The sequence below is a fragment of the Gastrolobium bilobum genome, unplaced genomic scaffold (assembly GCF_033153095.1).
Source record: "Gastrolobium bilobum isolate Gb01-03AN ecotype WA unplaced genomic scaffold, APGP_CSIRO_Gbil_v1 utg2122, whole genome shotgun sequence".
In the NCBI taxonomy this organism is placed as follows: domain Eukaryota; kingdom Viridiplantae; phylum Streptophyta; class Magnoliopsida; order Fabales; family Fabaceae; genus Gastrolobium; species Gastrolobium bilobum.
In genome coordinates, this window is record NW_026897715.1 from 416,613 (window position 1) to 432,283 (window position 15,671).

The following is a 15,671-nucleotide window of genomic DNA, read 5'->3' on the forward strand; positions in this document are numbered from 1 at the left end:
GTTCATGTAACACATCATTGGTTTAACTGAGAATCCTCTTTTCGACTACTCTCCCACTTCAGTCATTGTTTTTTTTTCTTTTTTCTTTTTTTTGAATTGTTCCAAAGATATAACACCCAAAAGCCAATGACTAATTCTATTGAGATAGAGAAATTACGCGATCATGAATAGAGTCTCTTTCAATAAAATCTTTTTTATACACATAGTCAAGAATCAAACTCCTGTCAGCATTCTTAAAGAATTCCTATTTTTTCTTTGTGTTAATTTGAAAGTAGCCACTTCCCTCAAATTTTCGATACTCGAATTATTTTAATAATTACATATTTTTTTTTATTTCTCATGAAACGAATGACATATTTTTGTGAAAATTTTAGCTATTCTTAATATGATAGTGGGGAATCTCGTTGCTATTGTCCAATCAAGCATAAAAGGCATACTTGCGTTATAGGTCAAAGTAATTATTGAAATAGTTATTAGAGATTATTGCAATTTTATTTATGTTATTTTATTATTTTCTGAATTATTGAGTTGTTTAAATAACGAGTGTTATTTTTCTTCTGTAAAACCATTTGAGGTCATTAAAGTTATTTGAGATCAGATTTTCTCAACGAAAACAAATTTCTATTTTTATTTATTTTGTTTGTATCAGAGATTCAAATGGTGGATATGCAAACATAATAACTTATATGGTGAGAGTATTTTCTCATGTTACACACACAATATATGATAAGGGTTCACAAAAAAGTAAAAAGACAAAAAAAAAATAAAAAAAATCAAGATAAGACCTACCTTTCTAATGTGAGTGTAATATGAGAAATTTTTTTCAACTACCTTGGTTTAATGAGGAAAATGTCACTTGCACATGAACTTTTGCATATATTTTTTAGATTAATATTTCTCATGTTGTACATAGATGCGTGGTTCATATATATCTTTTTCTTTTCATGGGCCTATATGAATATCGCATATTTTTATGTGTATATATAAGATAAAATTATTTCCTATAATATAAAAATATTAATCTATATATTTTTATATATAAACAATGTACATTATTAAAGTATTAATATTAATAAATAAAAAATAAAAAATTATGATTATAAAATTTTTAGGTGATGTTCTAAACTGACACCTTGCAATATGCTTGAAATGACTTTCCTCTAGCATGATTCATGAATATAGAAGTGGTGATGTTAGAATTCATCTTCTTCTCATGTACGTAGAAAACAGTAAAATACGCGCAACTGCTTGACCGTGTTCTGTTTTTTTTTTTTGCTCTTCTTAAAGTTGTTTCCTAAAATAATTAATGAAATAATTATTTTTTATTTTTTTTAAAATCCAAAGTCAAAATATAAAACAAAAGCAACTTAGATATATTATTTAAATTTGATTTTAAAAACAAACAAAAAAAGTTAGAATTTTTAAAATTTTATTTACAAAATAGGCCTTATCGAATAAACTTTTTTATTTTTTATTCTGAAAATCAAAAACCATTTTTCAAAACAGATTTCAATCATGCCCAAATGTGTTAGTCATCTCAATATGCGCATGTTGTTATAAGGCACTCTTGGATCAAAGATATAAGGTGAGGCAAGGAAAACACATTAAGCTAAAATATCCACCTCTGATAAGATTTTGAATAGTGATAAACATAATCACACTCCACAAAATAAGCACTGAAATTAGAGCGCCAAAAATGAAAAGTTGCTGTGCATAACATATGAAATGTTTCGCTGAATATGTGTAAGGGACTTGCCATTAATCTTGCAAATACTGAAAAAAGAAATTGATGCATATATAGTAGATATTGAAATTTTATTAATTAGATCAACAGCCACGTGTAGCTTAAATTCCACTTTTTTTTTTACAAACTCATATTTTATCTAGTAATGCTTAATGTTCCAAAAATTATATTAAAAGTTACATCTCAACATTGTGACGGGAAAAGTTTCATCTCAACTGTGTAGTCGGTCAAATAAAGTAATCAAACAATCTGAATTAAGAAATCATAGTTGACATGTACCGAGTGAGTTATTATTGTTTATTCCAAACGACTAGTATATATATAGTTGTGTTTTGTCCCGTAGAAAATCATGGAATCACTGTACTTACCAAAAAATTAATTTAAGTACAAGTGTAAATTAAACATATACAAACTATAGCTAGCAAAAAATTAAATCCAAGCAAACCGTTTCCATAACGAAATTGGAGTTATCCACAACTTAATAGTAGTGTATTGTACAAAATCATGATTATGATCCACTAGTGATCCAATGGTTACGAAGACATGCCAAAAACAACCCAATGGTTTTCCTAGAAAATAGTGTGACTTGAGGTTGAAGAAACGGTCTCCTTCAATCGTTTTTTAAACACCACAATTCCAGTCAACCGTATTTAACTTACCCTGAAATACCAATAAACCTTATTATAGAAAGGCTGTTTATAGCAAAACATCACAATAAACTGTTATTTTGAAAAATATTAGTGATTCTCAATCCACTCCTAAAATTCAGAAGCCAAGGACAATTATGTGTCAATCATTCATGGTGACAACAAGGGATTGCTAAATATATATTTTTCTGTGAAAAATGTTGAAGCATGCATCTATAAAAACCCAACTTGTAAACATTAATCTGCACAACATCTCCATAAGCCTCCCCACAAGAAATTCATAAGGGGAGGAAATTTATCTTCTTTCCGACTATTATCGGAGAAGAGTAAATCTAAGGAAAAGAGAAAAAAAAGAGCAAAAAACAAAAATGAAAGGAAAAATAATTGTCTCTGTTGTTTCTCTCATCCTCGTGGTAGGTGTTGCTATTGGAGTTGTTGTTGCCGTTCACAAGAAGAATGATGACCCTGAGGTTCAAGCTCAACAGAGGTCTCTGAGTGTTATATGCCAAAACGCAGAGGACAAAAAGCTCTGCCATGAAACTCTTAAATCCGTGACAGGGATTGAAGCCGCAGACCCAAAGGCTTACATAGCGGCAGCTGTGAAAGCAACCACTGACAGTGTCATCAAGGCCCTTAACATGAGTGATAGGCTCACAACTGAGCATGGAAACAAGGACAATGGCATTAAAATGGCCCTTGATGATTGCAAGGACCTTTTGCAATTCGCCATGGACAGTCTCCAACTCTCCATGAATTTGGTGAAAGAAAACAACATTCAATCCGTGCATAACCAAACCCCTGATTTCAGGAACTGGTTGAGTGCTGTTATCTCATACCAACAAACATGCATGGATGGTTTTGACGATGACAAAGACGGTGAGAAAAAGATCAAGGAACAGTTGAACGAGCAGAGTTTGGACCAAGTTGGTAAGATCACTGGCGTCACCCTTGACATCGTGAGTGGTTTGTCCAACATCCTCGAACAATTCAACTTGAAGTTCGATATTAAACCTGCCTCTCGTCGTCTTCTCGAGGTTGATAGCCAAGGTTTCCCAACATGGTTCTCTGCTGCTGATCGCAAACTCTTGGCTAAGATGAACGGCAGAGGTTGGAGATCACGTGTCAAGCCAAATGTTGTTGTTGCCAAGGATGGTAGTGGTCAATTCAGAACCGTCAAGGATGCTATTGCCTCGTACCCTAACGGCTTCAAAGGTAGATACACTATCTACGTTAAGGCTGGTGTCTATGATGAGTACATCACCGTTCCCAAGGAAGCTGTTAATCTTCTCATGTATGGTGATGGCCCTCAAAGAACCATTATCACCGGTCACAAGAACTTCCGTGATGGTACCAAGACCATGCAAACCGCCACCTTCGGTAATCTTTTAATTAATAATTCCCCCCCTAGCTCCTCATTACAAATCACTTTTTATTTTATTAACAATATTAATCTCATGCATGAACTCTTTTCCCATAATAATAATAATAATAAAGAAACTAATAAGATAACAAGTTTTCAGAAAATGATCCGTTTATAAACTTTTGTTATAAATTACATTAAATATGACTGGTCATGCACTAGTGTAATTCATAAGAATTTATAAACAAAAAGTTTGTAAATATAATCTTTCCCGTGTATATATATGTATAGCATGAACTAATTGATTAATTATGCATGCATGCACGCAGCCAACACTGCTAATGGATTCATTGCAAAGGCAATGACATTCGAGAACACAGCTGGTCCTGATGGTCATCAAGCTGTGGCACTTAGAAACCAGGGAGATATGTCAGCTTTCGTTGGTTGCCATATATTGGGTTACCAAGACACCTTGTACGTTCAGACCAACAGGCAATTCTACCGCAACTGTGTGATCTCTGGCACCATTGACTTCATCTTTGGCACATCCCCAGCCTTGATCCAACACTCAGTCATCATTGTGAGGAAGCCAAATGACAACCAATTCAACACAGTTACCGCTGATGGTACATCTCAGAAGAACATGGGCACAGGTATTGTTATCCAGAATAGTGACATTGTCCCAGAACAAGCATTGTTCCCAGTGAGGTTCAAGATCAATTCCTACTTGGGAAGGCCATGGAAGCAATTCTCAAGGACAGTTGTTATGGAATGCAATTTGGGTGACTTTATTCATCCAGAGGGATGGTTTCCATGGGCAGGGTCAAGTTTCCTTGACACCTTGTACTATGCTGAGTACAATAACGCTGGACCTGGTGCCAATGTTCAGAGAAGGATCAAGTGGAAGGGTTACCGTGGCCTCATTAGCAAGGCTGAAGCTACCCAATTCACCGCTGGTGAATTCCTCAAGGCTGGACCTCGCTCCGGAACTGATTGGTTGAAGGCTCTTCATGTTCCTCATAACCTTGGCTTCACAAAAGCTTAAACAAAATATTTTAATTCTCCCAAGGAAATGGCCTTAGAGAAGAGTGTGAGGGTGATGATAGCACACGGACAAATTGTTCTTCTTTGTAATTCTATACTTTCCTATCTTTATCGAGGAGGTGCACCGGAAATATTAAATGAATATTTGCGGAGATTTGTATGAGCTTCAATTTTCATATGATTGGTCGATATATATCACACCTCCCTCACTCGCATATTCAAAGATCTATTTTAAAGGCACACTTTCAATCGATCAGGAAGTTTCTGCACATGCAAGAAAAATTACATTATTCTTTTTATATAGTTTGGGCGTTGAATTATTTATATAGACTTTGCACTGATGGTAATCTTCATTGCTTTCGCATATTAGTTATTTTTTTAATTTTAAATTACTCTCAAATAAATATGAATAAAAATATAATTATTTAATTTTCACTCAAATAAGTAATTTAATTTAATACTAATTTAAAATATTTAAATGAAAACTAATTAGCTTGTGTTGAAAGGATGAACGAAGGAAAAAAAAAGAGAGAGAATGGCTTCATCAATTTCTTCAATTTAAGGCCTTGAACTTCAATTTCTTCTTACTTTTCTACTTTTAAAAATTCTTCATTAAAACAGGTTTATTAAAATAAAATTAAAACTCTATCCTTGAGAATTCATCGACGTCTGTAATCCAATAAATGAAAAATATTTAAAATTTTTTGAAAAATGCTAGACGATATGAATATAATTTCGTAAAATTACAAAAAAGTAATTATTTTTTTTGCATATTTAATTTAATAATATAATTTTTAAATCTTAACATATTTTTCTCTTTAACTATGATTAAATTTTATACACAAAATTTCATAGTAAACAGCATTATCGAAAATCCTAATACTCTCATGCATTAAACAAAGGAAAAGCTTGATGAATCAAATGAACTGATGGCCCAATTTATTTTAATTTTTCATATTGTGAATTGTTATATTTACAAACTCTTATCAACTACAATATATATATTATGAGCAGTATATGCTCAAGTGATATATACTATCCATAATACATGGTGTAATTTGTAAATAATAAATATAACTCTACTTTTAATTTAATACGTGAGTATTAAAAAAAAAAATCTTGGTGAAAGACAAGGAGGCATGGCCCAATGGGCTTAAGTGAAGAATGGGCTCATAACACGAATCATTATCGTCTTCACTTTCACCTGCATCTGCTGATTTGTGAAAAACAGAGAAGCTTTTGGGACGTTTAATTTCATTTCAGTGAGAGTGATAGAAAACCATTAACGATGAGAACTCATGGTAGGTTTTTTATTTGCCGTTATCTTTCTCGGTTGCGGAATCAATTCGAATCAACTTCCGAATTCCCACTCCCTAGTTTCCGGCGTCGACCTCCATTTTTGCTTCGTTCTTACTCTGCCGGTAACCTTTCTTTCGTTCAATATATTTTTTCAGATTGTAGACTTTTTTTATTGTTAATTTCAAATTTTTTGATAATATTCGTTAATTAATAATGGCTTGTTCAGAGCAGGCGATTGTTCACAGTTATTACAGTAACGAAGAACTGATAGATTTATTCTTTTTTTAAGTTAAGATTGATCCTAGTTTAACTATTTTGTTAACAGAGGTGGAACCTCAACTGTCCCAGGACCTCTTAAACATAATGGAACGAAGACTCATCGCTATTGAGTACAGGACCTCTTGTCTTAACAATCTAATAAATAAGGTAATGCAATTGCGATGCGTTTTTAACTTCTCTCTTTTTATTCTTATTCTTATTTTTTTAAATCTGTTTCGGACATGAGTATTGATGGCTCTTCTTGTAAGTTTAAACTTGTAAGTAAATGGTATTTGAGTTCATTATCTTATGTTTAATTTTTGTTCTTATTGAAGACAGCCAGAAGCATCACCATCAGAGTATGCGAGAGCTAATAAGGAGCTTCGAAAGCTGAGTGGTTCTTTGGAGCTTATTAATGAACTGAGGGCCAAACAGAAGGTAATTAGTTGATGCAAGTTCGTTTTCATTAGCAACTTGCCTAAATGGCAATTGGTGTTACGGAATCATGACATTGCAAGAATCATAAAGATGTAGAGAACAACATAGCGACGCTGAGCTACGTCTTTATCTTCAGTTTTTGATTTTATGCAAATGAATCAGTAACACAGCTTATCTTTCTTTTGAAAGGGACCACTTCTTTTTCCTTTAAGAATCATTAAATTAAGTGTGTTGTTAGGCCGAGTTAAAATTGGAAGTATTTTGTGGCTTAATTCTAGGTGGAAGTTTAAACTTCATATGAGAGGGAGGGCCTTGCTGTCTAAATCCATGTGCTTTGACTTCGTTTTTCTGGTCACCTGTTTAGTTAAGCATACCTGCTTTGCAAACATATACTTGATGATGTATATACTTTCTGTTTAGGTACTTCCATGACTTGGTTCTTGACAGAACTCAATGGCTTAATTTGATCCATGTAGTCATTTCTTCCTAGTGGGAAAGGGCATTTGTTGTTTTTGTTTCCTTCTGTGACAATTTTTTTTTCCATATAGCATTTAGGCAGAATACTATCAATCTATTTACATTTTTTATGTGCTTTAGTTACTATGTTTTTTTGAGTTTAAAGAAATAAGAAAAAGAAGGAAAAAGGTGAAGATAATGTATGTTCTTCTTTTAGAAGCTAAAATTAGGTAGTTGGTTTTCTTGTATAATATCTGATGTTACTTTTCTTATATCTTCAGGAAATTGGTGGCTTGAAGTCACTAATGGCTGAATGTTCTAAAGATAAAGACATGCTTGATATGGCAGCAGAAGAAATGGGCCAGGCCATAGAGGAAGAAAGAAGACTGCAAAATTTGCTGCTGAAGTCATTACTTCCTAAGGACGATGCTGATGAAAGGGATTGCATTTTGGAGGTCCGAGCAGGTATAATGTCACTGTTGAAAATGGATATCTATTATTAATGTTCATCAAACACATGCTTCAATGAATGTCTGCTAAGTTGTCTTTGGTTTTGTTGATCACTTTACTATAGTGCCTGGTTTGCTTTTGTTTGTCTGTGCTTTCTTTTATCCCCATTTTCATTTGCTTATACCATTTTTGACTAGGCACTGGGGGAGAGGAGGCTTCCTTGTTTGCGATGGATATCTTTAAAATGTAAGGTTACATTTATCATTTATTTGACTGGAAATTGATCAGATTCAGAAACTGTTGTTATAGTTATCTAAAAGGGGTCTTGCCTGACATAATGTAGGTATGAGAAGTATGCTCACAAGAATGGCTGGAAGTTTGAAGTAGTAGATATAGCTCAATCTGATCTTAAAGGATACAGGGTACATACTTCATACATTTATGCGTACCAAATGTGACCTTATTTTCAGTGATATCCTAGTTAAGTGATTTGAATTGTTAATTGCAGCATCCACCATGCATTGCAACCTTCTGGTTGTACTGTGTGCCACAAGTTCTTTATAGTAGAAATGTAGAATTGAAGTTCATCTTGCAATTGATGTATTTTTGGTTTGGACTTTACTTTCTCAGGAGGCTAGTGCAGCAATTGCAGGAATCAGTGTTTTTGGGAAACTAAAATTTGAGAGTGGAATTCATAGAGTACAGGTTTTAGCTACAACCTCTCATATACAATCTTTGATTACATCTACTTTCAGCAATTACTGACAATTTTTTTATTTTTTTTTACAGCGAGTTCCTGTGACAGAAAAGTTGGGACGTGTTCATACCAGTGCTGTTTCTGTTGCAATCCTCCCTCAGGCTGATGAGGTAATTAGTAATTACCCTTTTGAATAAATCCCTGTTAAATGAAACTTGACTGCTTGCTGTGTCCAAGAATATGAAACAGTGTTTTCAAATTTTAGTTCCTCTAAAATAATGATAAAAGAAAAGGCATCCTATACTACATATATCTCTCTTTTTTTCCTTTGGTTCTATTAGGTTGATGAATGGAATTATGAAGGCCTGGCTAATATCTTTATGTTTGGTCTTATGATGTGTTCCTACCTTTCTTCTCTTCCTAGTGTCTTATAGCTATCATGCACATTATATGTAGGTTGATGTTCAATTGAAGAATGAAGACTTAAAAATTGATACCTATAGGTCTGGTGGTTCAGGTGGTCAGCATGCAAATACAACCAACAGTGCTGTTAGAATGACTCACATTCCAACAGGGATTATGGTTGCTATACAAGATGAGCGTTCTCAACATATGGTAAATGGTTCCAAGATGAGCGTTTTTGACTGGAAATGTGCAATTTTTTATTTAATTAATCTCATCTTGTGTTTATAAAAAGGTGCTACATTTAACTCCAAAACACTATCAATATCTTGGAGTTAGTAGTAGTGCTACAATTTCTCTTGATTGACTTGTAATTTAATTAACTTGCCTCACATAAATTTTACGTTCACTAAAGAGAGTAATTGTTGAGGGAATGTGTTCTGGTTTGTTACTACTTGATAATGTCTTACAGTAGTTGTGCACTTGTGCTTTACATATGGCATGGATGATGCCATCAGCAAAATTTTGATCAAGTGAATTGCATGCTGCATGTGTTCTCTCAGTTAAGGCGGGAAGCTTAAACTTGGTGTACATTTCTTGCTCTTTGGCGTTGTGTTCTTTAGAAAATCTTGTCTGTGGTGTAGTTACATTTTAGTCTCAAAACTTTCTCCGAGTACATGGATAAATAGGCTCATCAACTTTTAGAAAAAGTAAAAGAAAGCATTACGCAAGCTTTTTTTTTTTTTTGCACTGTTAGGTTTATTTTGTTTCAGTAGTCTAAGATATTGTCAGGGCCATTTTGACTTATTTTGGTGAGACAGGCTAGGTCAATTATGATATGTGATAAATTCACTATTTTGCTTATTTCGTTCTATATTTCGCTTCTTTGTGACGTTATTTTTCTTCTACTTACATTCTATCTCTGCCTTCTCATTTCTGCTTAGAACAAGGCCAAAGCTCTCAAGATACTGTGTGCAAAGCTATATGAAATGGAAAGGTTCAGACTTCATAGTAGTCGATCAAAGCTTCGATCAGAGCAGGTAGAAGAGATCTCCGAATTAACTGTATTCAATTGCTATTCCCTTTGGCTTTCTGGATTGATTTGGGGTTTGTCGGACTGTACAGATTGGTAGTGGGGATAGATCTGAACGCATCCGAACATACAATTTTCCTCAAGGTCGTGTAACTGATCATAGAGTTGGTATCACTTATCACTCGATAGATGATGTGATGCAAGGAGAGAATCTTGATGTCTTCATTGATGCTCTTCTATTGCAAGAAGAAATGGATGCAATTGCCACTTTTAGTTCTTCTCAGTAAATCCAGCAGTTTCTTTTTTTGCTGATTATTTATTGAATGTCTTGCTTTTCTATATCACTTACCGGAAAAAGAACTTTTGTATTTTGCTTGAGATGCTAGGCAGAGGAAGAAGTGGTAGCATAGCACCGAATGATGTTATGATTATATGATAATTACATGACTCATGTTCACTTATGTTTCCGATTTTATATGAAATTATGTTAATAAGAGTGAACTTCAGAGAGTAAGTATATTTGTAGTAATTATTTCATAAAATTTACCTAATTAAATTTTTTTTTTTTTTTTTGGTAGTTAATTTTTATCTGTTTATCTAGTTGCAATTTTGTATTTATTCAAATTATTACTAAAAGAATTTAAGTGTCACAGAAGATTGCTGAAAGTGCAATAGGCTCCAGCTAGTGTCACCAATAATTGTCTCCTATAAATACACACCTACCGGTAATGATTTTTTTAATGTAGGCCTTGATCTATATCAACTGCCCAATATTTTTACTTTAAATCAGTTCGACATGAGTAGTACAGATTGATTTTTCTAGTTTTGACGTCGTATTGGTCACCATCAATCACCCTCTTTTCCTCCTCAAGATTTTATTCAATTTAATGACATCCATAAGAAGATGAAGTCCAAGCCAATAGGTGTCTGTTTGAATCCCAAAATGTTCGATTCTTGAAAAATTATTCTTGGGGGACATTTGACTTTTATTAGAGGAAAAAATGTTTACAAAAGATTTTTCTGGGATGCCAATAAAAATGAGGGAAATGGATCCTCTGTCAAAAAAATATGATATAGTCATGTGCGAAAATCACAACCATATAAAGGTAAATCAACGGTTATGATTTCGTAATTACCTATTTTATCATTTTTTCTCTCTCTTCCTTTTTTACCATTGATCCACCTCATGATTTCCCACATTACATTGGTCATGTGAATTTTCACATTAGAGGATCCAGATCAAAAAATAAGTGAGTTTTATTATAAAAAGAAGAGAGAGAAAATAATAGTAGGATTTATTAATTTTTTACATTGGGATCCATTAATTTTTTTTTTCTTTTTATAATGAGATTTATTCACTTTTACGTGAGTATGACTGAAAAAAATTTCCTGTCACTAAAACGGGTAGAATATTCTTACACTGGTGGTCTAAGAATAAGAAATTTTATACTAAATCTTGATAATTAATTTGCTTGTATCTAATAGCTCAAATATCTAATAAATCAGAACTATTAGATATAAATAATATCAAAATTAAGATTGAGAGTATAACTTAAATGTAAAATGATTCTAACTTATATAAAATATCTCATCGGGGTTGCCTTAGGTCGTGATGTTTCTCGAGATTGTCATCGCTTCTCGCATTTGTTTTTGGAATAAAAGATAAAATATTTTCTGGTCCATCCTATTCCTCTATGGCCTTTCAAAAGCTGGAAATGTGACAACTAAAATTATTTTATTTAAAAAGTATTTTCCTTTAAATAACATCCAAATGATAATATGAAATAGAGGCCAGAAAAGTACAGTAATGTTTTTTTTGTTTATACTTTATGTATGATTTTTTCTAAGGGAAAAACAAGTATTATGTTGTAGAAAAATTCTTTTGTCATGTTATAGAGACAATAAGTGTGAGATTCACCTTGTTTAAATGAAAAAAAAAGTACAGCACAAATATCGATGTATGTCTAGAAAATTTTGCATTTGTCATGCAACATGACAAATGCAAAACCCTTTTTCTATTCAATCTTACTTGAGTTAATTAATCCTTGGGACTTGGGATTAATGTTCTTTTCATGTTTCTTGCGATGAGAAGAGAGAGAAAAAAAGATATGAATCTCACACACTTTTATGTGTGTATAAGAAAAAATATTATTTCTTACAATGAAAAACATTAATCCCTTAATTCTTTATATTAAACTATGACCCAAAATATGATGTGAAAATTGAACTATATCTGGTTAGATTATATTTACTTTAATACAAAGGGCTGTAAATCTGTAATATAAGATGCTCTCAAAGAGTTATTGCGCTCGAGATATCGTTGCATAATTATTATTTTTAAATAAAACTTACGCAAAAATGCAAGAATCTATCGGGCCAAAATATCCTACAACAACATTTTCTGAACATAAATTTTAATCATTGAATGTCATAAAATCTATTGTATGTATAAAGTATGAATCTCTCTATTTACCAAAAATGTGTGAATCTCTCGTATAAAAATAGTAGGGTTCAACACCGCAAATAAAAGAAACGGAGAGGTTAAATACTACTAAGCAATGAGTCCAAATATTCAACTATTTATTGAAGGTTAAACTTTTTTATAAAAATTGTTTCAATCACCAACCTTCAATTTGATTATTGAAAATTGAATATAACAAATTTGATTTTTTTTAATTAGTCCTGGGACGTAATGCTCCCCAAGTTTTCAAGACCGGTTATGTACTTAATTTTTTCTTTCCGTATCCTTTCTCCACGCAATAACCTTTGAAAGCGACCTAGATATACTTGGTGAGGCATCAAATCGCGCCGAATCTTTTAGAAAGATAAAGCATTATTCAATCGTAACCGTGAAAGTCACTTGCTTTCCTTGCAAGGTTTAATATTGAAATTTTAAAGAGAAAAAAAAAAAATTGAATAATGGATCTATAGCTTGCCATTCCTGGCCCATTCATCTTCCATGTTCAATCATAAAATATAAAAATCTAACGTATAAACGTTTCAACATGAACAGGCTCTAGCTCCACATGACATCACTTGCTAGAATTGGGACACCATAAAATATAAAATGAGGTTCCAACTTCTACAAGAAATGAAGAATGATGTTTTGGGCTACTTTATTTTCTCTATTTTATTTTATTTTATTTTATGTTTCCTGTTTCAGTGCAAAAGGATCCACCTTTCATTATCACAAGTTTATATCATAACTGCCTCTGCTGAATATTTGGCTTAAGAGGGATAGAATTGTATATCACAAACACCTTTTTTATATACACAAAAAGTAAGACAATTTTGCATGACATTGCAGACATACGACTCCTCATACACCATAATGGGTGTAAGATTCTGTCTAAGAAAAATATATATATATAAAATAAGGTGCCAATAGATTCTCAGCCTATGAATTATTCTCTAAAATGACCATAAAGTGAATGAATTACTAGGAAATACTCAATTTCCTCAAAGAATCAAAGTACCCTTTAAGGGTGTTGTAATCCAGAGTGAGTGAGGCTAGTGACATGGATGATTTTGCTAAGAGCTTGTGTGGGTGGAGTTGGGAGGAGAACAAATTGTTTGATCTGGCTTTAGCAGTGGTAGATGAGGAACACCCAGAAAGGTGGGAGGTTGTTGCAGCCATGGTTGGAGGAGAAAAGAGTGCAGGGGAAGTTCAAGAGCATTATGTGATCCTTTTGGAGGATTTACATGTTATAGAATCTGGAAAACTGGATCACAAACTGGGAGAAGTTCAGCCCTGTGTCCTTGTTGAGTGTAAGGAGTCCTTATGTTTGTTTGATAATGATACAAGCATGTGAGTCCCTTTTATTTAGAATGGTATTGAAAGCCATGGGAAGCAATAAAAATCTATTATGAACTTGATTGGTACCATGTTTCTGTTAATCAAGCTGTTTGTTGTAATATGTTGATTCCAGCTTGCTCGTTCAATTGGAAATGATATGATGTATGGTAACAAAAAGGCTTCAGCGGAGCAGTTTGGCTCAAGGTACTTAATTTATGATCCTCCCCATTTTTCTCTTTTTCTGTTTGGTTGCGTAGAAATTTCCCAAGAAACAGAAACCTTACGCTTTCTGTGTTGGCGCACTTGATTTTCTGTGTTCAAATCTCTAGTGTAACTATTCAGATGTTGTTTTAATGCTGCTGTTTTTTATTCTTTAATATTTTTATGGGGGCAAATAGCAAGCATCCGGGTTGAAAAAAACATTACTATCTGTTTTTCACCCTTTTATTATCTTAACATTTTAGCATATGAATATATGATGGTCAGCATACAATACAAAGGGCCAAAAATAAAATGCCTGATTTCAGTATTCACCCTTACTTTAGAAATTTATGAGAATTGGAATCTAGAATAATGGCGTAGCCACGTTGGAACCAGCAAGTGCCTTGGCAGTGGCTGATTTTCAAAATCAAAAGTTTTTTTTGATCTTCAGTAACTGTAAATGGTTTGCTTCCTCCATTACTGCTAATTGTGGCACTAGCTTCCTCTATGGTTGGCTAATTTTTGACATTAGCTTTTCAATTTTTCTGGCTCCGCCACCACAAAACTTGAAATTCAGTCCCTCATACTTCTTTACTTCAAAATGGCAGATTAGTTATACCACAGATGGTCCGTAATCATCTTGCAAAGAACCTTGGTTGAAAATTCTTGATCCACAAACTGTTGTCAGAAAGCTAAAGATATTGACGAATTATCCCACTCAATATGCTTCTGAACTGCTTATTGAAGTGTGGCAGCATCTATACCCTGTCCATAATAGAAGGTATATATAACTATGGTCATGATTGTGGAACGAGTTTCGCATAATGAAAGCAATTATTGACCTTAAAATAAACATACTTAAAAATAATCTCAGGCAGACAACTGTGGAGTGTGGATTGAATTGATATCAAAATGACTGTAGTAGAAGTATGCAACTGAGACAATGCTGCATGATCAAATACAGCAGTAGCAATTAGAGCCAATTAGTAGAGCTGTTGTATGATTTATAAAGTATCAGATAGAGCAGTACCAATTAGAGCAATTAGATTTGCTTTTTTTTTAAGGAATAGGTTATCCTTAATTGATCCCAAAATAAAATTCTAGACATATAACCTTGTAGCCTAATAGCACCTACTGGCCATGAGGGGGCCTAGGTGTTCTAGGTGGAGGATTCAATTTTCCCACACCCATTTTCCTAGTAGTTCCCCACCTAGATTTCAATAGGTTGTTAGTGGTTGTGTAGGCAATGGACATCAACAGTGCCTTTTCATTTTTGAACCCTTGAACACAATTGAACATAGATGCTAATTCAATAAATAAGTAAAAAATAAAATAAAAAAAGAAGGATGGGTTTTCTGGAGCTGGAAAAGGAAAGAGAGAGCCAGGGAAGAGGCAGTGCATGAGCGTAGCAACAACAGGTTTCTTCACTCATTCTCACTTTCTTGGCTATATTCTGTTGATAGCTCCATTCATGCTCTGCCTGTTCCCAGGCTTTGCCATGTCTCTTACTATTAACTCCAGCATTTGGACTAACTTACCTCAGCCTTGTCAACATCAACCATAACATTAAGCATCTTTTGGCTGAAAAATTATCTCTCCCAATAATGTTGTCACAAATATTATCATCACAAAACTGGATTTTCAGATCATGCATAAAGGACTCTTTGAGTGTAGATATGATGCGATCCGGCTGTATATATAATAATATACTATCACATGGGGGAATGGTTTGAAGGACAAGCTGTACTATCAAATTTCGGTTTCAACGCTGCCCTTGTACTACTTTGTGTTATTGGTACTACACTATTACATGTTCATAGTGAAAAAAGAAACGTCAAGGTCATGT

At 33.4% G+C, this 15,671-nt stretch overlaps 3 protein-coding genes and 1 long non-coding RNA gene across 4 annotated transcripts; 3 read left to right on the forward strand and 1 right to left on the reverse strand.

The window, feature by feature from the left end:
• Positions 1-2,759: 2,759 nt before the first annotated feature.
• On the forward strand, positions 2,760-4,796 carry LOC133309529 (pectinesterase). The gene is made up of 2 exons (XM_061510315.1): positions 2,760-3,768; positions 4,081-4,796. The coding sequence occupies exons 1-2, from the start codon at positions 2,760-2,762 to the stop codon at positions 4,794-4,796; spliced, it is 1,725 nt and encodes a 574-aa protein (XP_061366299.1).
• Positions 4,797-6,047: 1,251 nt separating this feature from the next.
• On the forward strand, positions 6,048-10,293 carry LOC133309488 (peptide chain release factor 1, mitochondrial). Its single transcript, XM_061510270.1, has 11 exons — positions 6,048-6,216; positions 6,420-6,520; positions 6,692-6,790; positions 7,528-7,711; positions 7,894-7,942; positions 8,040-8,118; positions 8,327-8,401; positions 8,486-8,563; positions 8,850-9,008; positions 9,740-9,835; positions 9,921-10,293. Exons 1-11 carry the CDS (start codon positions 6,084-6,086, stop codon positions 10,113-10,115), a joined length of 1,248 nt encoding a protein of 415 aa, XP_061366254.1. The 5' UTR covers positions 6,048-6,083; the 3' UTR covers positions 10,116-10,293.
• A 2,974-nt stretch (positions 10,294-13,267) lies between these two features.
• On the forward strand, positions 13,268-13,801 carry LOC133309416 (protein RADIALIS-like 3). The gene is made up of 2 exons (XM_061510180.1): positions 13,268-13,636; positions 13,758-13,801. Exons 1-2 carry the CDS (start codon positions 13,347-13,349, stop codon positions 13,783-13,785), a joined length of 318 nt encoding a protein of 105 aa, XP_061366164.1. The 5' UTR covers positions 13,268-13,346; the 3' UTR covers positions 13,786-13,801.
• A 269-nt stretch (positions 13,802-14,070) lies between these two features.
• LOC133309525 (uncharacterized) lies at positions 14,071-15,476 on the reverse strand. Its single transcript, XR_009751336.1, has 3 exons — positions 15,364-15,476; positions 14,684-14,771; positions 14,071-14,590 (listed from the first exon to the last, which is right to left on the reverse strand). It is a non-coding gene; the product is annotated as an uncharacterized LOC133309525 (long non-coding RNA).
• Positions 15,477-15,671: the final 195 nt, after the last annotated feature.